Below are 23004 nucleotides of genomic sequence, written 5' to 3'. Positions count from 1 at the left end.
TTCAGTCTGCAGCTAATGACAAAACTCGGCTTGGTATAGAATTTACTATAAAAAACTCACTTTAATGTGGGCACACATAGGGTGGGGTTACAAGTCATTTTTAAAGTAACGTCATCATGAAGTGGGGACCCCACCTGATGTGGGTCTGTGTGGCCACGGCACATAAACTGAACCCAGACAGACGATCCTCACTGCTTATTTGAAAACCCACTGTACTATGTTACTGTTGGCAGGAGGAGAGAAACTGAAGAAAAAAAGGAAGAAAAAAATTAAAGAGGCACAGGGGACATAAATCAAGAAAAAGGGAAAATGTGCTGAAAGTGAACAAATTACCTCCATATTACACAGTAGGAGTCTTACTTTAACATGTGTGTGTGTGTGTGTGTGTCTCTCACTGACCCAATTTTTTGTACGTGTGTGTGTGAGAGTGTGTGTGTTTGGTGTTTTCCAGTCCTGCCAAGACATATTGTCATAGCAGAGCACCAGACTACTTCAGCAGAGCAAGCAGAGAATACATCCATATAGAGACAAAACTCTACTTTAACACTGTCACTTGAACGCACCCTGAATCGAATCAACATTCACTGTAAAATACATTCAGCTATGTTGTTTGAGTCCATCAGGGACCCATCGTTTGGCTGCTTTGATGTTAAATTAAAAATGCATATGCTGCAATTGCAGTTGTATGAAGTGCAGTATGTACAGTAAATTTCCCATAAGGCCTGTGTGTTTTCACAGATTGAGTTGAGGTCCTGCTCAATGCATGGCTCTATAAATCTATCACCATCTAGAGGCCAAACGGTGTCAGGTCTGGCTTACGTTACACACGTGTGTGATTCCAAAACAAGACAGTAGATGGCGTGTTGGCTGTAAGAAACACAGAATGCTCCTGACATGGCAACTGCTCAGACCCAGATTAGAAGAGCAATGTATGTATGAAGCAGACTATTTATAGCTCTGGTCTCTGACTGGGTGCTTTTGAAGTTAAAGTAGAGGGCCCACTTAACATCTGGAACTGCATGCAGGATTATCATGGAGACTGGATTCAGAGGCGTGTAATCGTGTGTCTTTATTTAAAGCCTCACTGCTGCGAGAGAGAATCTTGTAATGTGTTTCAGAATAAGAGTTTTACCCCTCGTACAGCTGTTTGTGTTGGTTGAGGCCCTGTCGGGCTCAGGTGCAGGATAAAAGGAAGCACGAGGAGGAAAAGAGGTTGGGAAACATGTATGTGGACAAGATGATCCCAAAGAGTTCACTATACGAGTGGTGGGAAGTCATGTTTATCATGTGTCTGTACATTTTCAGGTACTTTTCACTTTTACTCTACTACATATTTAGCAAATATCTCTCCCCTTTTTTTATATATATATTTTTAAAAGTAATCAATAACGAGAAGGCTGATTGGTCCACTGATCCAATCAGAGTGAAGAGGTAACACCAGACCTGAGAGGGATTAAGAGGAGGCAGAGGCTGAGCGTTGATACGATGATAAAGTGTTTTTTTAGTTGATCATCTGCAGCTTTCTTTAATTTGACAGAGACTATGCTATTCTTGTATTTGTCTCAAATATTTTTATTGAGACGCATGAGATTGCTTGAAATTAAACACTACTTCATTTCAAAAAATATTATTACAAAGAAATACATACAAGAGAAACACACCAGACTTGTGAAAATAAAAAAGGACTTGAAAATAATTACCCAACAATTCCCACAAATGACCCCCTCCCCCCCAGGACTTTGTTTTTATTCATCTTTGATTGCTCAGGAAGTAGAGCGGGTCGACCACTAACCACAGGGTCGGTGGTTGGACTCCAGTCTCCCTTATTCTGTGCAGCACATAAATGCACTGTACCAATGTGTGTGAATGGATGAATGGCAAACTGTTAAGTGCTTTGAGTGGTCATTAAGAATAATTTACAGATTCAAAATAAAATACAGATCATTTACACATCTTTAAAAATCCACCTCTCAACTCACCTCATGACGTATTATCTGTTCTACTTTCGGAAAGTATCCTTCCACACATTGACCCCATCTTCCAGTGCACAGCCAGACCTCTGAAGCGATAACCATAGGGAATAATGGCCCCTTAGTTCATTAAAGTGTTCCAGGGGAAGTGGTGGCGATGCTTTATTTGTCACTATAAAGACTGACAGACATTTATAGTAAGGCACAATCATAACGCCCCCTGTAATGTCAAACTGTGAGTCATCATTGACCCCAGCACCCAATGACATTCTGAGATCCATCAGAGGTGATTAGTGACGCTAATCAGCATCATCAACACACACACACACACACACACACACACACACACATACACACATACACACACACACACACACACACACACACACTAATGAATATTGAGATGGTGAGTGAGTGAGTGTGTGTGGTAGGTTAAACCACTTATCCCAGTTGCTCCTCCTCTCTTCCCACAGTACGTTGCTCACTGTAGTTCTGGGTAGAGAGGGGGTTAGTCATACAGTGAGAGTTGGATGCCAGACAGATGGAAGTAGTTCGTTTTTTGGTTTTTTCTTTCGCTTTCTTTTTTAATTGAGTCCAATCTGTCCAAACTTCTGTTGCCACACCAGCTGCCCCAGTCTGCAGTCTGCGATTACAAACTTTCTCCAACTCACAACTCCTCTGTTAACTCAGTGGATCTGGCTTACTGGAGATTTCGATTGTGGGCGCTCTCTGTTTTGCCATTTTCTTCTTGGACCAGTTCCCAATCTTAGTTACTCACTCCTGTGACCATATGAGAACACACACAGTCACACAAACACACATGTTCACACACGTACTGCTATCTCTGTGAGGACAATCATTGGCACAATGTATTTACCCAGCCTCATGCCTTAACCTAAACCATCACGACTGAATGCCTCAACCCAAGTTCTTATCCTAAACATGAAACCATCTCTTAAAACTCAAACTGCTATTTAAACTTTTGGGCTCCAGCATTTTGGTCTCCACAAACAAATCCTAGTTTTCTGACCCAGAACATACACACACACACACACACAAAAATTGGTATACGCTACAATATAGCTTTAGGCAAAGTCTGTCAGACATGTGAGGCTCCACAACTGGACAATTACACTAAACAGATCCATGTGTTGTTGTGTTGAGTAGTGTTCTCTCTCTCTCTCTCTCTCTCTCTCTCTCTCTCTCTCTCTCTCTCTCTCTCTCTCTCTCTCTTTCTCTCTCTCTCTCTCTGCCTCCTCTCCCCCAAATGTGATAGCTGAGTTTCTGTGAGATGTTGTGCTAAGCTGCATGTAAGCAGACTGTGCTTCTACTTATAACAGATACCTTAGGACACTAGAGAGGATCTCTGATTTCCAAAGGCCAAGATTGAATGTGGGGGCTGAAATTCCAGGCATTCCAGGTTTATTGAGTTAGTCTCTGTGGAAAAATACTTTGGCTGTCCACAGTCATTTACGTGTTTACTGGACTTAAGTGAGACAGAGGGTGATGCCTCTCTTGTTTTTGTTTTTCTCTCAACAAGTTAGTGTCAACAAAAAGAGAGAGAGCAGTGGTTTTACAAAAGATTTAACAAGTGTTTGACTTTTCCATTATGCATACACATGCCAATACAGATGCCTGACCATCTTCCTTGCATCTCCAGCCTTTCTCACTTACTAAATCATATTTCATTGTCTAATTTGTTCAATTCCTTTCTTCCACATCTTGTCTATTTCTCCCTCACACTCCCCCATTCTGCTTCTTTTTTCTGCCAAAGTAAACTGAGTCCCCAGTGTCTCTTTTTGTGGTTCCTAGCTTCCGAGCGCTAAGACTTGTGGGAGTGAATATGTTGTATGATATTAAATCACCTGATAAGGGACTTGTTCTATGCAGTTTTGCGAAATATTCTCTGAGCTCATAGTTATTACAGGAACTAGAGTTGTAACGTTTGACATAAAGGTGATCTTTGCACTTTGTATTTGTTCCTCCAACAATGCTTCTCTCCAGGTTTGATGGCAGACGAGGCACCATTTGGTTGCCAGGCCACAAGTGAAGACGTGATGGAGTCACTGGTCACCATGAAACAATAACAACAGATAAAATAGTGATTATAAAATAGTGTTGCTAGGTTGGTTATAGATTAATCCTAGTGATGTTTTCACTAGTGTACAAATTGCTGTTTTCTTTACTCTAGAATGAGCCCTTTATATTTAAATACTTTATATTTACATCAGGAGCTGGTCCTTTCTATTACCATGTTTTTTACAATCGTCCAAACTTGACAAACTAAACATCTTTTGAGTTTTTATAACAAATGAAGTCTACCACAGTTTCTCTTTCATGTTTGGAAGGGGAGGGTGAGGTGAGGGGTGTTCAGCTGCAACATGCAACTTCACCACTAGATGTCACTTAATTCATTTAATTGTAGGCTAGGCTAACTGCCTGCTGGCTGAACCTGCTGCATAAACATGTACTTATAGAGTGGTATTAATATTCTCATCTAACCTTTGGTGCCGAAATCAGTGCATTTCCCCAAAATGTTGAATTATTCCTTTTAAATTAAAGTATTTCTGTCAACAGCAAAAGTGTTGAGTGAAACTCATGCTGTTGTGTTACACAGATTGCTAACTGAACTGGATGGCCCCGAGTATACTCATGCCAAGGAAACACACATAGACACACATAGACAGGCAGTCACACAGAAATTCTTTTGTCGGGGGTCCGGTGATAGCTAAATCCTGTGAGCCTTCCCTCTGTCTCTCAGCTCCCTCATTCTGGCAGACTGCTGACTCATGCTTTCTAGTTTCTACCTCACTCTTACTCTGTGTGTGTGTGTCTCTCTCTCTTTCTCTTTCCCTCTGTCTCTCTTTCTAGATAGATCCGTTCTGCAGCCACTTTGCTCAACTCCTTCTTTCTTTTAAGGGGCATTTCTCAGCATTTTGAATAATTCAGTTGTGTGTCCTCATCTTGTGACCTCTGTGGGGGCTTGTGCTCATGCTTGCAGAGACAATATTATTGTATGTGTGTGAGCTGGTTAAGTTCATAGCTGTGTGTGTGGGTGTGAGAGCAGCCTCTACCATCCCTCCTGCATGTGCAGTTTATTCAGTGTAATTACCTCGAACTGAGAAGAATACCGGCTGTGTTGGAAAAGGTTCCTCATTGGTTTAAATATTTTCTAGATTATTGTCAGTTAGGCTGTGTCTTTATTTGCTTTGTTACCGTAGTTTCATAAGGTGCCGTCCAGTGGTTGCAATTCGTCATACATTTGTTTTGCTGACAAAATAATGCAGTTTCTTTTAGGATATAGTCTTCAGGAGGATATTCTAACAGCAATGTATGGGGTTAACTTTTGGGTTTTGCATTTTGAAGAAGTTTTTCTGACTAGGAATATAAGATGAAGATAGATAACCCTGGTTGGTTTGTCCACCAAGATTTCAAATTAACACTGTGGTCCAGTAAAAGACATCACTATTGATACCAGACTGTATAGAAGATATGATGGCTTCCAGAAAGTGAAGCCAAATTATTTCAGTTCTGTAATTTACCTCAGTATTACCGATGTTTGTGCAAATGCTACTTTTTTTTGGTTACTTATTTGATGCTATAAAAATTGTGTGAAACGTCATGATTGACAGATGCGGTTGGAGTTAATATCTGAGACGCAACTGGTCAATCACATCTACCTATGAAACTTCGCTACAGTGGCTCCATCCCCCAGCTGCTATCCTGGTTCTAAATTATATCATCGGCTGCAAGATGGCAGCATTCGTATCAGGGATACTTTGGCTTTATGTCTGGGTAGTGAGTTTTTATACACAGTCAAAGACTGATATAGATCATACAGCACTGAGTTTAGAAGGCTGATTGCTGCAGAGCTAATGTTTGCAATAACAGTTGTTTATTTTCTGATCTAGGAGAAAAGAAGCTCTGAAGAAGTAGGTGGAATGGCTCCGTGTTGCCTGCGTTATGTGCACCCCAGGAAGGATAAACGCATCACTTCCTGTGTCAGTCACACAGCGCTGGACCACACCCACTTATCATGCATTATGGTCCACACCATCATGTGTAGACCACACAGTTTTGTGACACGTATATTTTCACCAGTCCTGACGTGCGCGCAAAGTTTGGTACGTTTTCGAGTATGTTCAAGCCGTCAAAAATTGCCTGAATATTCAAACGAAAAGCAGTATTATATATAGCAAATTACCACTAAACTTGGTGGAAGGATGCATTATGGGTCAGAAAAGAACACAATGCATTTCAGGGTTGATCCAGATCAGGGTAGTGGGGGATTCCGACAAACCAGAGGCTGCGGTTTCAGGACCAAAGTTTCAGGGTTGAAATTCTATAGTTTATGTGACAGCGCCACCTAACGTCACCAAACTGGATGAGGATTGCAGTTCTTGACAAGACGTGATGGACAATCCACAGATTGTGAATTCAGTTTTATATGTTTGACGTTAAAAACTGTTAGTAAAATAAATAGTTTTTTAAAGTGCACAGCAACGTTATCTTTCCCTAACCAAAGTGTGAGTAAACCTCCTACGCTAAACCCACCAAACTTAATTAAAAAGTGTGTTTTACGATGATTTACTTAATGATGGGATTTTTGATTTCTCCGAAAAATCGGGTTTGCTCAGGGCACTGATATTAATGAGTGTGTGCAATTTGGTGCAGATATTAAATGTAAATAGCAAATGTAGCTGATTATTACATGATATTTGTCAAATTTTTTTATGTTTGCAAAAATTGAACAACAGCACATAGATTCGACCTGATTAGTGTCACAGCCCTGTCCAAAATTAGCAATGATATTTCCCTCCAGTTAAAGCTATTGTTTATTTTATAATCAGTGTCAAATGTGAAAAGGTTGTCTCCCACCTTTATAAGCATTATACACTGCTGCACACTCATTCCTCAGTCAGGCGCCTTGTTAGCACGTGACTGAGAGAGAGCGAGAGAGAGAGAGAGAGACCGAGAGGGAGGGAGGGTGGGAAAGGGAGAGTGACAGAGAGCATGGATGAAAGAAAGTGAGTATATGTGTGTGTCCGGACATGTGAGTGTCTTTGTGAGTTATTGTTTCTGCGCCGAGACCTATTTATACACCCAGACTCCCACGCTCCAGAAACACTCGACATTTGTTTCCATTATCTCCCCATCCCCACATCATCTTCTTATGTCTCTCTTTTCTCCATATCGCTCATTCTCCTCTCATCGCCATCACCACACAGGTAAAACACCACAGGAGAAGAACTGAAATTAACAGGAAAGACAGATCAGGGTCACTATGAGCCTCAAAGAGCTGCACCCATGGAGTCCAGACTGTGGGTGTAATTGTGCATTTCAATTTGCTTTAATGGTTAAAATAGACAAAAATCCACCTGCAAGGGAACGAAGGACTGAGGCTGCAGCAGTGAGGATGGAGAGACGGAGGGACAGATGGATGCATGGACCGATGGACAGAGTGAAATCATTTTCCAGCTCACAGGCAAAGGAATAACGGTGATGCGAGAGCTCCATATTGTGCTGCAGACTGTGGGAACTTCGGTGTTACGTAATGGCACATACACACAAAGCATATAAACAGAATCACAGAGCCCGGGGGCAGTGGCTGAAGGGGAAGTCGGATCCTTCCCTCACCTGCTCGCAGATCTTCTCAAGTGCTTCTGCCATCAGCATTCTGTTGCTTGCATAATATCACCCACAGCCATGAAAGCCAGAGAGAACACGTGGCCTCTAAGAGGGTTCCTTCTTGCTGAGGGGTGATTTCGCATTCCCTCTCTTCTTCCTCTTTTCTCCCTCTCTTTTTTCCTTCATGGCAATAGAGCCATTAAGTTAATACGCCACGGCTGTGCTGTTCTGCAGAGCAGGACAACAAAGAAGAGGCAGCAATTTGGTCATGTCATATGGTAAATGTGATCTTCTAAGAACCTGTTAATGATTGAATATAAATGGAGTCTTTGGAGATGGCAGGGATAAACAACATATGGGGAGCCAGCGTGGACAAAAAGCAACACTGCTCAACCTCATGTCCGTAGACAAACATATATGAAGTGTACATACTGAGGGAAAAGCTGCCCACGCGTTTGCACACACTCGTGCCTGCATGCTCACTGAGGGGTAAACTATCAAGTGGCTAGAAACTGATGGATCGTGACGACAAAGCTCCCTCAACCTGGACAACTGAAAATCTTTAACACACCACATATTTTCAAAAAACCGAAGAAATGTGTTTTTGTGTAAACTTTATTTATTTTGCTGCATAAAATAGTTTTGGTGGGCATAGACAAAAAATGCCAATAGGTCAGGCAGACACGTCTCTCTGTAGGACACGAACAAGCCACATATGTGGTCTTCCTGTGTTATATTCCCCTTTGATGTAAACATGCTGTACACTGAAAATACTATTATTATGACAATATAAGAGTAGTAATGGTTTAGCTACAGAGAGAAGCATAGACCTGACTGTTCTAAAGCAAAGCTCCTGTCATTAGTTTCCATGTGGAGGTGGAAGGAAGCTTTTTCTACTTTGAGACGGTTTGTCAGTGTCACAGTGAAAAACAATTGTCGACTGTCCGTTCACTGGATTTGTTATCGTAATGAAAAACAACTCACCCAGGAACTGAAGGAAAACTCTCCTTTTACCAAATGTTTTGATTCAAGTTGTAAATTTGATGAATTTGTTTTTGATCTGCCATATAAAACACATCAACATATGCACAACATAGTACTGCAAGATCATTTCCACCAGCTTGTTCAAGTGATATCATTTGGGGCTTGTTTGTATTCTTATTGTTTAAACCTGTTAGAATAATGCTTTAAAATGTAAATAGGAATATAGTCACCTGACTGCTGCTGTGAAGGCAAGGTGTAGGCTACTGTCATCCTTTTATCCCATCTATCCCTCTTGCACATGTCTTCCTCCCCCTCAATCCCTTTTTTCTTCTACCCGTCCTCTCGTATACTTCCCCAGGCCTTCACCCTCTTCACGGCTGCATCTGTTTTGTAGATGAATGCCCAACACATCAATGTCTGATATTTTCAAGAAGTGTGTACGTGAAATTAACATCAGCTGGCAAGTGTTCTCTTCCAGGCATTTAGAGATCAACACAAATCAACAGTGAAGAAGATGAAGTTCAAAGAGTGAGGAAGCCACCAGAGATTTGGTGTTGCTATGGAGATGACTGATTTTGTGTGTGTGTGTGTGTGTGTGTGTGTGTTTGTGTGTCTGTGATCCAGGCATTACTCATGTTGTGGGGACATAAATCTGTTTATTCAAAATACGGGGACTTGTCTTCCCTATGGAGACAAAATAAGTCCCCATATATTGCAAATCACTCAGAAATTTAAAGTGAAGTCATGTTTTAAGGTTACGGTTGGATTATGGTTTGGGTTTAAATTGAGGATTACGTTTAGAGAAATTATATGTTTAGAGAATAAGACAAATATTAGGTAGGTTAAGATAAAAGTAAGCCTCCAGTAAATGTAAGTCACTGTAATGTCCTCTGGAGAAATGGAGACAGGACTGTGTATGCGTGTGTGATTGTATGGTCCAAGTATTACTCATGTTGTGGGGACCTAAATCTGTCATATTATGGGGAATTTTCTTCCTTATGGGGACAAAAAGCAAGTCCACATAAATCAAATAGTGACATTTTAAGGTGAGGAGGTATTTAAGGTTAGATTGTTGCTCTTATGTGAACATGAAAACAGTAACTCAAACGATCCCATACTCTCTCCACAAATCAATATTTGTTCATTATGCACGGTGCCACAAACAGGCCCGCTCTCACGCCTATTGCACGGGTCATTTGTGCACAACAACACAACTCATCTTTTGGGGGAGGAAGAATGGAGTTTGTGTGCAAACAGCATGGCATCCCCCCCGTCTCAGATATGAACTCCTGCTTGCATGAATATTGCTCAAGCGTCACATGAGTCAGCTACCGACTGCACGTGCAGGGCGCACGGCATTGGGGAAGAGAGAGGAGGCGCTGGAGAGTGCGCATGATCGAGAGTAAACGGAGGAGAGAGAGGGAGAGTGAGAGGGAGCGCTCTTGGTCACCAGAAGTCATTTACGCAGTTTTCACTTTGGATTTAACAGCTGTAATTATAAACAGGAGGGGAGGGGACAGACGAGCATCACTATTGTAACTGCAGGACAGCAGCAACATACATTCTAATAGGTTTGAAAGGTAGTCCGTGTCACTGACAGTTGCTGACAGGAAGGTTGTTTGGGTGTTTCAGCACTGGACAGCTCTCCCCGCGTCTCTTCGTCACACGCTTCTGGCACGTGCATGATGAGCATCTCTCAGAGTCGTTGGGGGGGACGCGCAGAGCGCATGGCGCACTCCCACCACCATCCTCCCCGCAACTGCTGCCGCTGCCGCTAAAACCTCGAGGGATGAGCACATATGCTGGTATCCCGGAGTTCCTCCTGGAAGTGTCCATCGTGGTGATCGCCGTGGTCTCGCTGCTGACGAACGGGTCAGTGCTGCTATGCTTCACCCAGAGCGCCGAGCTGAGGTCGCACGTGCCCGGGCTCTTCATCCTGAACCTCTCCTTGTCCAACATCCTCCTCGCCATCGTCAACATGCCTGCCACTTTCCTCTGCGTGGCCCAGGGCGCAAAGCCCTTCGGACACTTGTTCTGCCAGGCTGTGAGTTTCGCGGAGACTTTCCTCACCACTAATGCCATGTTGAGCATGGCCGCGCTCAGCGTGGACAGGTGGATAGCGGTGGTGTTTCCCCTGAGTTACTCCAGCAAGATGCGCTACAGGGACGCGCTCCTGATCGTGGCGTACTCGTGGCTGCACTCGCTCGCGTTTTCTCTCACCCAGCTGCTGATGGACTGGGGGGGATACAGCCACACTTACGCCTCCTGCACGCTGCACCTGGCCGGGGAGGAGAGGTCGCTGCAGCTCGCCGCCTATGCGACCTTCACGGTGCTGTTCCACCTCAGCAGCTTCGCGCTCTGCCTCTTCGTCCTGTGCTTCTCCTACCTGAAAGTTCTGAGAGTGGCCAGGTCCCACTGCAAGAGGATAGATGTGATCACAGTGCAGACCCTGCTGCTGCTGGTCGATATTGACCCCAGGTAAAGTATACTGCTGATGGAGATTCAACTTTGAGGCTTAGGTTGTTCCCAGGGCAGTTTGATAATAAAATAATCAGAATAACTCATATTCCATGGATGGAGCAACTATCTAATAGCAATGACAAAAAACTGCTGTAGAATATGTTATTACTAATATTATAATATTTTGACATTAGTATATATGTGTATTTTGTGTAGTTTTAACATTATTTATTATTTTGTAAATTATTTCATTGTCAAGCTGTCAATAATGTTTATAGCTATATATATATATATATATATAAATGTTTCATATATTCATTGTGGGGGGAGACATTAATGAATCTTTCTCTGTCTGTCAGTGTGAAGGAGAGATGTCTGGCAGAACAGAAGAAGAGGAGGCAGCGTGCCACAAAGAAAATTTGCATCTTCATCGGCTCCTTCATCCTCTGCTATTCACCCTATGTTATAACAAGGTAACACTCAGGACTGTGACTCACTGACTTCCTGTGAAACTTGTTTACCTTCAGATGAGCTATTTGCTCAACAATGACCTAAAGAAAATGAATTACATGTCTTGCTTGTCTGATCATGGGTTTGACTATTATGTTCATCTTTGTAGTATGTAAAATACAACCTTACTGCAATTCCTAATGCCTAGTTTTGGGGAATTTGTTTCTCAGTCAGTAGTTCAGAGATTGCTGTGCTGTAAAGTATTCCTTACATTTTGTTATCTTATATAGTAGAAAAGTGCAACTTAATATAATCTTTAATTAATTGAAGTTGAATCACCTCTCCAACACAAACATGTAATAAAATAACTGTTATGAGAATGGGGAATAAATAGGGTTGAAGGTCAAAGAGCTTTGTTACTTGACTTACTATATATATATATGATGTGCTGATATTATACTGTTCTTCTATGGAGATATTTGTCCACACTGAAGACTATGCCTGAGTTATTTACAGCATCATGGAATATGACTATATCTCAATAAGGAGATGAGATGGTAACTCATAGTATTGCATTGTGGGCTTTTTGATGCCATAAGAAAAAAGGGCTTCCATGATTAGGATTCAGGATTAACTTATGCTGCTTGTATTTCTCCTGCAGGTTGGTGGAGTTGTTGCCCTCCGTGCACATCCCTCTGTACATAGGCATCGCCACTAAATGTCTGTCCTATGCCAAGGCCTCCAGTGATCCATTTGTCTACTGTCTGCTGCGGCATCAGTACAGGAAGGTCCTGGTCAGTGTCATCAGCCGGGTTCTGAGAAAAGATCGTTACTCGCTGTCTGCCCACAGCATTAGCAGCACCTTGGACACTGCAGACGATACCTGCATTGCCAGGATTACCTGAGCTCGATGTGCTAGTTTTTAAGTGAGTAATTCCCTTCATCACCTTCTGCAGGAAGGTTCAGAGGTCAGGCACTTTAGAAAGTAGCTGCCCTGCCGATGGAAAGGTGTCAGTGCCTTGCTCAAGGACACTTTCACCAGAGGGCTTGAACCATGGGACTGTTCAAGCCAGTGTAGACAGTGGGAGAAGTGTAGTCAGTAAGACCTCTGATGTTTGCCAAAGGCCCTTCTCAGAGTGTTGTTTCCACATCACTTTGCCTGCTGAGGCATTGCCAAGGATACGTCACATGAAAACCACAGCACTGTACCATCGATGTAAATGTGTTTTGTATTGATCTTGAATATGTCAGGAAGTTGTCTTCATGTTTCAGTGAAAACTGAAAAAAAAAATTCTGATAACTGTTTTGATGCTAAATTAAAGATTGTGCCATTTTAAACACGTAAAGTGCAAAACAAAATGTGTGTGGATGTTATAGCAAAAAACACAGATTCAATAATAAACTCCACTGCCACAGCTACACTGAGTCTGATGTATGAGTAAAGAGTAAACATCATTAGACGACTGAAAATATAATGATGCTGTATCTGTTATATACTGTATATCTGACAGTTGTGACAAAACAGTGGTTTCCACTGTTTTGCTACATGGACCCTAATCAGCTCATGTTCACCTACACAAAGTGTGAACAGTTAAAGAGATGTATTTCATTTGTAGTATATTTTGAGGTGAAATTAAAAAAAAAAGAAAGTTAGAAAACACATTTTCCTAGCTATTACTTTGCTCTTGGTTGCTTAATGGTAGACATAATTTCTTGGAGCCGTAAATGGATCCTTCATCTTTCAGTGAAATTTTGTGCCAAATTACACAATTGCACAGTATAAGTGAGGCTTATAGGGCCAATTTCATCATTCATTGCCATCACACTGTAGCCTTTTCCAATGATCCAAGCTCCTATAGGCCACTTCGTCAGCAGATTCTCTTGTTTTGACTTGTATTCCCACAATTTAAAGTCAAACTTATTGTGAAAACCTAATGTACTCACACTAAAGGCAGGGAAACTTGAACAAGGGTTTATTTGAACATACTCCCAGCACCACTGCAGGCGATCAGTGCATCATTTCATTCCAGCAAGTCCATTGCAGAATCAATCCTCTTCTTGGTGCCTTGACATATCAAATGGTCAAAACTTGTGTTGATCCAAACCTTTGCTGACTTCTCTCAATCTTAACAGCACCATGTTTGGCCATGTGCACCAAACTGTGATAAAGAACATCACCTGTTGTAAGCACTAACAATATTAACGCATTCTAACGCATTCCAACTCATTAAAACAACAATAGAAATGTGACTAAGCATAGTCCACAATTCAATCATACAGTGACTAGTCGACAAGTAATATTAGCCTGTGCGTATCATGTCATATAGCAGATTTCACCAAACTTGAACCTAAGTGGCTCTTACATTGTAAAATCAACACAAAGTGTCTATTGTTACTTTAAATCATCTGCTGACCCCTCACATTTATCTCTGGACCCTCTGTAAGGTCCTGACCCTGTGTTGGGAACCACTGCTGTAGACTCAATCCCTGAAGTTGACTAATAATACGATTGCTATAAAAATACAAAGGTGAAGGAATCAGGTTTGATGACCCACTAATAGCGCACAAATCTATTCTTCCATTTAATTGGTGAAAATGTTTAAGTTAAACAATACAAGCATGAACTTCTTGCTCCTACCCCCACGAGCCACGTTTCACCCTCGTGCAACACCCCCACCTCCTCAACACACACACACACACACATGCACGCACGCACACACTCTCACAAACAAGCTATGTGCAGTGAAATTTGATCGGCGCTCGCTCGTAACGCAGTGCGCAATAATCCTGGCGCGCCGCTCTTTTTTCTCTTTTCTTTTTCTCGGGTCAGGGATGCTCCGCGCAGACAAAGGAAGGAGGATGTCTCCGTGATGTGTAGGTGGTAATTATCAGGACGGGAAAGTAGCAGCTTCAAACTCGCACTGCCACATCACACACCGCCGCTGTCAACAGCTCGATCATTGCCCGTCCTGCAACATGCATTTAGGACTTTTGGTGCTGTTCCTCTCTTGGACGAGGGGCTGCTGGTGCGCCCCGCAGCAGCAGGACTGTCAACCCGGGGACGAGTTTTTGGGTAAGACGACTTCAGCTTTAAATAACCTGCTCATAGAAATTTGCGCACTGAACCACAGCAAAGCCACCAGGCTGACGCGTCATGCGTAAAGTGTGGGTATTTGGAAGAGGACATGTACGACTCAAAGAGGAACAGTTCTAGATCAGCTAAAAACAGTTGATCGTTTCCCTTTGTACATTTTTGGCTGTACAACGCTCACTTTGAATCAAACTTAACGCTTTAATACACGTCTATCCGATCTCATCCACGGTGAGATTCTGCAGAGGCCCGTGTGCTCTGCTTGAAGAGTCGACACATTATTGCTGACACTGTTGCTGACACATTGTCAGCGGATGTTTTCCCCACGCTTCACATCAGCTTGGAGATGAGCCGTTTACAATAAAAGCACAGTCCAGGATCCTTGACGTGTCCACAGCTCGTGAAGATGGCGCCTCCTAGCGTTGCATGCGTGGCCTGTTGGTGTGTTCTCATGTCGTTTGGCTTCTCTTTCATAGGAAGATGCAACAGCAACGTTCATGAGGAAAAACGTAAGTGGAAGACTTTTTACCTTTTATGCAGCTGTCTAAAATGTTACATGAGTGCCCCCATAGCTACATTTCCAGGCCGTGACCTGACCTTCAGGGCTGGAAGAAGAAAAAGTGTTTGAAATACCAAGTGCTGCTGCAAGATGAAACAGGCCTCCTCTCCAGACAGCCAGTGTGAGGGGGGGGTGCAGCTGCAGCGTCTCAGCTCTAACTGCAGGGCAACAGAATTTCCACATTTTTAAACACCAGGTGCTACATCACTCAGATCTAGTAGTTTTACAATAGCTCATGATATGCCAGATATGACAGATTTTTGTATTCAGTACTTGCTCTAAAGATACTCTGCTGTTTTCAGAAATTGTCCTAGATCCAACAGTAACTTCCAGCTGTTTCACTGAGTAAAGTGTAAGTTAAGTGAATACCTTTCCCTTTTCCAAAAGTTGAGTTACCAGCTCCCCCACCTCTTTTCGCTTCCCACAGCCACATGTACAGAGGTAAACCTGGGCTACTGCAATGATCTGGAATACTCCAGGTGGGTCATAGAGGTTGATGCAAAGAGAGCAGTGGCGTCTAAAACATTAACCTCACATTTTAATCCATTCCAGTTACTCTATTGATCTGCATTTTCTTTATGAGCTCAATGACATCTGATTGTGAGGGTTGTATTTACACACTGCTGCTCCAGAACCATATTCCCGAACATCCTTGGCCACCGGACTCGTCTGGATGCTGAATCAGGGGCAGAGTATCTCCTCCTCAGTGTCATCCACGGCCTGCTCAATGGCGAGTGCTCTCCTGAGATACGTCTCGTAGGCTGTGCAGTGATCGCCTCGCCCTGCCGGAACGACAAGATGATCAAGCCATGCCGCAGCACGTGCGAGACCTTGAGGAAGGACTGCAGCCACGCATTTGAGTCCATCGATATGGCCTGGCCCTACTTTCTCGACTGTGACCGCTTCTTCGCCAGTGAACAAGAGGGCTGCTTCGACCCGCTGGCAGGAATGAGAGGTGAAGCTCACACTGTCTTTTGCACTTATTGTACATCCAGTGAAACAAGCCTACCTCTCCTTTCCTTCTCTAAACTCTGGTATCCCTCCTCCAGCAAGACAAGCAATGTCCAGCCTCTCTCCAGAACAACCCAGCACCATCATCCAGTTCACCTACACCTCCAATTCCCAGATGTACAGCTTACTGAAGAGAACCGCAGCCAAGTGTTCACATATCTCCCATGTTTACAGCCTCGGCCGCAGCACTGAGGGCAGGGATCTGCTGGTTATCGAGTTCACCAACAACCCAGGACAGCACGAGCTAAGTGAGTAAGAAACTGCAGCTTGTGATACACTCTCCGTTCAGTTCCCCTTGTTGTGTTTCAAAAGCCATGGAAAATATATCCTCTTCATTTTCCATCTACATGTTTGGAGATAAGATTTGAACCTGATATTGACATGACTTGAATAGTGGTTGTGGTGAAAGTGTCAGCAAACAGTTTCTGGTTGACCCACCCTGCATTTATTTGCTTCTGTTGAATTGCCAGTGTTTAGGTGCTGTCAACAAAAACATGGGATCTCTACAGCAGAATATATACATCATGTTCTTATGTGAAAGGCAAACATTGCAGACATTTTTCAGAGGTCCCATATTGACTCTCCATGTTGCTTTCATCTAGTCTCTTTAATTAATGGTCGTTCATGATCTCCCTTTGGCACTAGGCAGTTGGAAGACAGTCGCTTTATCCATAAATACAGCTCTGTGCTGGAAATAACATGGTGGGAGTGAACCAAAACAGTAGTTAAGGTGAAACTAAAACTAAAATAATGAGCTGAAATATACAGTAAACCTCAGTAGAGCTGAGCTGATCTGCACAGCTCATTGCTTCTGCCTTACTTCTCACCAAGGGGCATAGGCATACATCGTTGTTGACCTGCTGATGAACATGGTGGAGAAAGAAGCAGCTAAAGAGCAGCTGATGGAGACCAAACAGCAGAGTAAATGTTTGTCTTACATTCACCAGGTAGCCAGAAACACTCCTGCAAATGACATTGAGATGGTTTGAATCCTGGGCCTGTCTGTGTGGACTCTGCATGTTCTTCTAGTGTCTGCATGGATTTTCTTCAGCTTCCTCCCAAAATCCAAAGACATGCAGATTGGGGTTTAGTTAATTGGAGACTCTTATTGGACAGTAGGTTACTGTGGTTACTTGACAATGCTTACTTGTCTCTATGTTGGCCCTGTCCAAGCTCCACCCCCTCATGACCCTCAAAGGATAAGTTGTATATGGATAGATAGATTGATGAATGTCTGCTAGATGTGATACAACCACTACTTAAGGGTTAGTAAGTAAATATTGTGTTTTGCCAAAATGAATGCACACAGCTTTAATCATGTTGCGTTCTGTTCTGTGAACCATAGCGGAGCCAGAGATCAAGTTGGTGGGCAACATGCACGGCAACGAGGTAGTGGGCCGTCAGCTGCTCATCTACCTGGCTCAGTACCTGTGCTCAGAGTACATTCTGGGCAACCAGAGAATTCAGACCATCATCAACACAACCCGCATCCACATCCTGGCATCCATGAACCCTGATGGCTATGAACTGGCCGCCGCAGAGGTAGAGGATAGCAATGACCGGGAGCTCAGCGACCAGGAAGTAAATCTTGTTAACAAAGAAAAGACAAACCACCATTATCCGTTTTCTCTTCAGTCTCTGTCCACTGAGCTTGACGTATGGGAAGAGGACTGAGGTACGCTGCTGTGTTCATAGTGTCGAGGGCTTTTGTCAACATAGAGGCTGCCAATATCAATGTCTGATTAACACATTGTACTATCTATGACTGATCAAGGTCGATGGTGTCCTGGTGTTATTTTAAAAATGGCAATTAACTGACTTTTGCAATTAAGATACGAAGATGAGGAGAAATTAATTAGTGATTCAGGAAAGTTGCTGAAGTCACTGCGTTTCCACAGTAAGACAGTTAGAGTACCAAAGCCCTCTCCCTCCTGTCTGTCTGTCCATCTGTCTGTCTGTCTATCTGTCTGTCTGCCCATTCGCCCATCCATCCCTTTGTCTCTATAGTCTTACTAATCTAGAACAGGTCTTCACTCTTCAACAGATGAAGTCATCAATCAGCCAAAGATCTGTGCTTAAGCAGAAATCAAATTTAATTATATCAAAAGAGGTAAACATTTCTAATTTGAGCCAACCGGAGTCTGCTAAATTTTTATAATTATTATTAGTGTTATTATCGTCACTTGTTTGTTCAGCAATTGTAGATGTCTCTCAGCTCAGCTTATCTTGCTATATATTATACTGTACATGTACTGCTGTATATGTACAGTATGTTATACTGTATGAGCGACTGAGACTGGTTTTCAGGTCATGGCTTGAGCCATTATTGCTCTGTACTGTATAACAACCTGTCACTGAGACACTAACAAGCTCTGCATGTGTACATTCTGTAGACTGATCATGTGTTTGCTCAAATGTGCGTTGCAGTCATTTGAAAAACTGACGCTTTAAACTATGTGCAGGTCACATTGTGAAGTCCAAGGCAATGAGGATCAACAGTCCATGTATGTAATGTGCAATCTAAACAACTACACACAGCTACATGTCATGTGTCACTGACAGATTCCCAATGCATACATGGCTGAAGCGTTAATGAAAGCGTGCAGCATATTGTACCTTTTCATTAACATGGCCAAATTCTAAACGTATCTATATCTGTGTATTGTATGTAATATAGTGATTTTAGATATACGTAACAAATGTAAAAAATGTTGCATTTACTTTACATCTATATGTATATGGCAACATATACACATATAATATATATATATATATATGTTTGGTTGAATCAGAGATCATCATTTTCTGATCTAATTTCCTCGTATCGCTCCATTGCTCACTCCTCATGACGGATATATGGTCTTGTCTACATGTTAACAATAGTATTAACAAAGATAGTCTTACATGCTCCTACTTATTTTCCTGACTAATATTCATATATTTTCTTCACATAATCACTGCTCCTACTAATGTCTACAGATCATCATGAATATTGTCAGTCATGATACAGATGTCTGATACTTTCTAATGCCACCAGTCATCTGAACCTTAATGTGTCAGGGTCACTTGCTGAATAGTTGGACCAGTGGTCGGGCCAACGCTCAGAACATCGACCTGAACCGCAATTTTCCCGACCTCACCTCTGTCTTCTACCGGAATCGCCGCAGCAGGCACTACCGCATTGACCACATTCCAATCCCTGATGCCTACTGGTTTGGAAAGGTGAGGGGACATAAGTAATATTTATTAATCACATTTGATAATCGTGCATAGATGCTGCATTTCAGCCTTGATCCCAAAAACCTTCCCCATCTACTTTTGTGCTATAGGTGGCACCAGAGACCTATGCCATTATGAAGTGGATCAGGTCACTGCCCTTTGTTCAGTCTGCCAGCCTCCATGGAGGGGACCTGGTGGTCTCTTATCCCTTTGACTTCTCTCGACACCCCCAAGAGGAGAGGATGTTCTCACCCACTCCAGACGAGCAGGTAGGAAAGCAGGATTTGTTTTCAGCTGGATAATATTCATTGTCTCAATACCCACGCATCTTAACGATGTCCCCCTGCTCAGATCTTAAAGCAGTTGGCTCGAACCTACGCGGACGCCCACGCCACCATGTCAAATAACGACACCGAGAGATGCGGAGCCTCCTTCTACCGAACTAGAGGCATCATCAACGGGGCGCTGTGGTACAGTTTTGCTGGTGGTGAGATGCAGCACTTTTCAAACCACAGACATCACCACATATGCATTCTACTTTCTCACATTACCTGTGAAGGATTCATTATGCACATGTCATGCAGGCATGTCCGACTTCAACTACTTGCACAGTAACTGTCTGGAGATCACTGTGGAGCTCGGCTGTGACAAATTCCCCTCAGAGGCCGAGCTTTACCCAGAATGGAAGAGGAATAAGGAGGCTCTGCTCAGTTTTATTGAGTCTGTAAGTGTCTGTTCAGATTTCTTCTTCATTATTAATTTGAACTGCTAACTGAGGCATGAATATTTGAGAAAGTAAGTGTAAAATAATATTTGTCAATTAAAAGTTAAGATAAGAAAGAACAGAAATTAATAAAATGTTTTAAAAGTAGTTTCTAAGCTAAGGTAATGACTACTTTGTCAGTGTATTGTGAGTAATTACTCTGTCCATGGTGAATCTATGTAGCTGTATTAGATATGGCTGTCCACTGAGCTGCCTGTCTCTGACCAGGTTCATCGAGGGATAAAGGGAGTAGTCAAGGACCTTGACGGCAACGGCATAAAAGGTGCTACCATCTCTGTCAAGGGGATTAGGAAAGATGTCACCTCAGGTAAGTGTTAATGTTTTAATTAGTATTCTTTTTTGAATCTGTTATAATCTTTAATTCATCCTCTGTGAATAATGACAGCGTTCAACACAAACTAAACCTCATCATCGTCAGCACTGCTGTAACAGTCAGGACAGCTCAGAAAAACGCTCGACTGAGGGACATTTTTTTAACTTTGCGCCACTGAATCAAAATGATCAATACAAAAATAAATTAATAACAAATGAACTGAAACCAAATCATCATGTCTCTGAGCTGAAACATTTTATTAAGATAGGCGACAGGACTGCTCCTATAAAGTGAAGCCAAATCATCTGGATCGCCTCCTGGTGGCTGGTTATAGTATAGGTCATAAACCCTCCTCCATGTTACTAGATGGGACAAAGATCAAACTAAAAAAATCTCAACTTATTCAATCATTTTTTTCTCATTGATGGTTTCTGTCATTTTAGGCAGTTCTTCTCACACGAATGTAAATATCTATCTAAATATGGCACATATTGTATTTCTCCAACTTTTAGACATGCATATTGAAGCTGTTAATCCCAGGCTGCAAAACTTGGATATTAGTTGCTTGGATATTGGACATTATATTGATTTTCTCCTGCAATGCTCTTTTACCACACTCTTCCATCACTGTCTTCCCTCTTTGATTTGTTTCACTGCCCCACCCTGTTCTGTTTCTACCCTTCCAGCTGAAGATGGAGACTACTGGCGGCTGCTGAACCCTGGTACTCACATCCTGACAGCCACAGCCAAGGGTTACTCCAGGGTCACTAAGAGGGTTCATCTGCCTTACAACATGAACAAGGCGGGACGTGTTGACTTTGTGTTGGAGAAGGTTTGGATCTTGTCTTCATATTTGTGTTTAGTGAATATGATTCAGATCATCAGACGCACTTGCAGGGTCATTAGTTCACCACACGTGCTCTCCATCTTCACCGTCTCCCTCATCCTGCCTTCAGGTTCCTGTGGAGCCCGATATCGACGACCACCTGTTCCCTACAGTAGACACGTGGGATCGATTTGACCCCTACAACCAGTTTGGGCGCAACAGCGAGCCAGACGTTCATGAAGGAGAGATCGAGCGGGAGGAGAAGCCTTGGTGGTGGACCTACTTCTCCCAGTCTGGCATTTCACCCCCACCCTGGCTGCTGAGAAATGTCTAAACTCATTGTTGGGAAGATCCCAGCGTACCACTGCAGAGGGTGACTAGCGATGGACGGCGCCACATCCAGTCCCACCGGTACCTGCGTCTACGTAGCACGAGCTGTGACACTGAAATCTGCAGTACCTAAAAAGATTTCAGTGCTTCCTGTCAGGATGTGAATAGTTTTTTTTCCACCAGGCAACACATTTATTGGCCAATATTGCTTTGCAGCTACAGTAAAGAAAATTTCAATGGAACAACTGGGAGGTTATGCTCAATGATATGCCTTTAACGAAGGTCACAAAAATAATGGTATGCACTTATTTGAATATTGTGATTATAGATTACAATTTCCTATGGGACGGCAGCTCTATTAAATGAATTTGTTAAAAAATTTTCATTCAGGTTTGACTATGTTGTTCCACAGGTAATTTACCTCCATGTTTTTAGTCACTTGAATTTATGGACCACTAAGTGCATTTGCTTGGGTTATCAGTTACCTTGCACATTTGTAAACAATTGTACTGATTTGTAAATTCTTACTTTGTTTGTTATCCACAAGCTTTCCAAATAAATATTTTCTGCATACTCTTTTCCATTTTTAAATGTGTAAATGATAAAGTTGTCAGGGTTTAAAATAGGCTCAACTTCTTTTCAAAGGTGGTACTCAAATGCTCAAGTACGCAAACATTTTACTATAGTAAAGTGCATCCTATTCCTTCATGCAGCCGTCCAGTTCATCATTATAGCTGAGTCACGGCCTCGTCTGAAACTATTTCAGGTTTTTCTGCACCAGCGATGCTGCTGCAGGTGGCGAGGTCTAATGTATGCTCTGATTCGATCAGTGAACTCGTACCGAAGACAATGCTCTGTCAGTGGAGTGAAAAGTATCTTTGCAGATGAATGTGTCAGAGTAAAAGCAAACGAAAATAAACCTACTGGAGTACAGCTACATGACATTGTGCTTTAGTACAGTAACTAAGTAAGAGTACTTTGTTACTCCCCACCACTGCCTCTTTTACATCTCAGCTTTCAGCGGCTTTGCAGCTTAATGTCACTAGAGGGCGCCAGACACAATGTAATGACAGATTGTATGCCAACGTCATTACAGTCAATGATCAGTATCAGTAAGAGATGATAATGTGCATCTGTGCGCTTTATTCATTTTGAATTTATCTAACTCTAGTTTTTCTTTTTTTTAACACACGCACATTTGACATATCTTATTTTGGCAATAACTTTTTTTTTTTTTTTTGATTTTCCAGCCAAATGCAGACTTTAAATCTCAGGTGAAATCACACAGTAGTTCTCAGGAGTCACAGTTAAACTGCTGCTGCCTCGTTCTCATTCTCACATTTTAGAGTTCATTTCGCGGAGGAACACTTTTTTAAAAA

At 42.4% G+C, this 23004-nt stretch overlaps 2 protein-coding genes across 3 annotated transcripts; both read left to right on the top strand.

The window, feature by feature from the left end:
• Positions 1-9972: 9972 nt before the first annotated feature.
• gpr78a (G protein-coupled receptor 78a) lies at positions 9973-12911 on the top strand. Its single transcript, XM_069530837.1, has 3 exons — positions 9973-11060; positions 11402-11515; positions 12154-12911. The coding sequence occupies exons 1-3, from the start codon at positions 10372-10374 to the stop codon at positions 12395-12397; spliced, it is 1047 nt and encodes a 348-aa protein (XP_069386938.1). The 5' UTR covers positions 9973-10371; the 3' UTR covers positions 12398-12911.
• Positions 12912-14227: 1316 nt separating this feature from the next.
• Positions 14228-22198, top strand: cpz (carboxypeptidase Z). 2 transcript variants are annotated; one of them, XM_020083707.2, is made up of 13 exons: positions 14228-14565; positions 15060-15092; positions 15570-15621; positions 15775-16097; positions 16192-16401; positions 17499-17734; positions 19214-19375; positions 19483-19641; positions 19724-19859; positions 19957-20096; positions 20364-20463; positions 21156-21301; positions 21426-22198. In XM_020083707.2, exons 1-13 carry the CDS (start codon positions 14469-14471, stop codon positions 21627-21629), a joined length of 1998 nt encoding a protein of 665 aa, XP_019939266.1. In that variant the 5' UTR covers positions 14228-14468; the 3' UTR covers positions 21630-22198. The 2 variants fall into 2 exon arrangements, with proteins under 2 accessions (XP_019939266.1, XP_019939267.1); XM_020083708.2 differs by having other exon boundaries at positions 14232-14565; positions 17499-17695.
• The last annotated feature ends 806 nt before the right edge of the window (positions 22199-23004 follow it).

The sequence above is a fragment of the Paralichthys olivaceus genome, chromosome 8, assembly GCF_024713975.1.
Source record: "Paralichthys olivaceus isolate ysfri-2021 chromosome 8, ASM2471397v2, whole genome shotgun sequence".
NCBI lineage: Eukaryota > Metazoa > Chordata > Actinopteri > Pleuronectiformes > Paralichthyidae > Paralichthys > Paralichthys olivaceus.
This window is presented reverse-complemented; position numbering and strand designations above follow the sequence as displayed.

What these genes read in the sequence shown, in the direction of transcription:
- gpr78a (XM_069530837.1), top strand. Translation starts at nt 10,372, where the DNA reads ATGAGCACATATGCTGGTATCCCGGAGTTCCTCCTGGAAGTGTCCATC. An exon ending in CTGGTCGATATTGACCCCAG is followed by an intron (nt 11,061 to 11,401) that starts GTAAAGTATACT and finishes TCTGTCTGTCAG; the next exon opens with TGTGAAGGAGAGATGTCTGG. An exon ending in TCACCCTATGTTATAACAAG is followed by an intron (nt 11,516 to 12,153) that starts GTAACACTCAGG and finishes TTTCTCCTGCAG; the next exon opens with GTTGGTGGAGTTGTTGCCCT.
- cpz (XM_020083707.2), top strand. Translation starts at nt 14,469, where the DNA reads ATGCATTTAGGACTTTTGGTGCTGTTCCTCTCTTGGACGAGGGGCTGC. An exon ending in CCCAGGACAGCACGAGCTAA is followed by an intron (nt 16,402 to 17,498) that starts GTGAGTAAGAAA and finishes TGTGAACCATAG; the next exon opens with CGGAGCCAGAGATCAAGTTG. An exon ending in TGCTCAGTTTTATTGAGTCT is followed by an intron (nt 20,097 to 20,363) that starts GTAAGTGTCTGT and finishes GTCTCTGACCAG; the next exon opens with GTTCATCGAGGGATAAAGGG.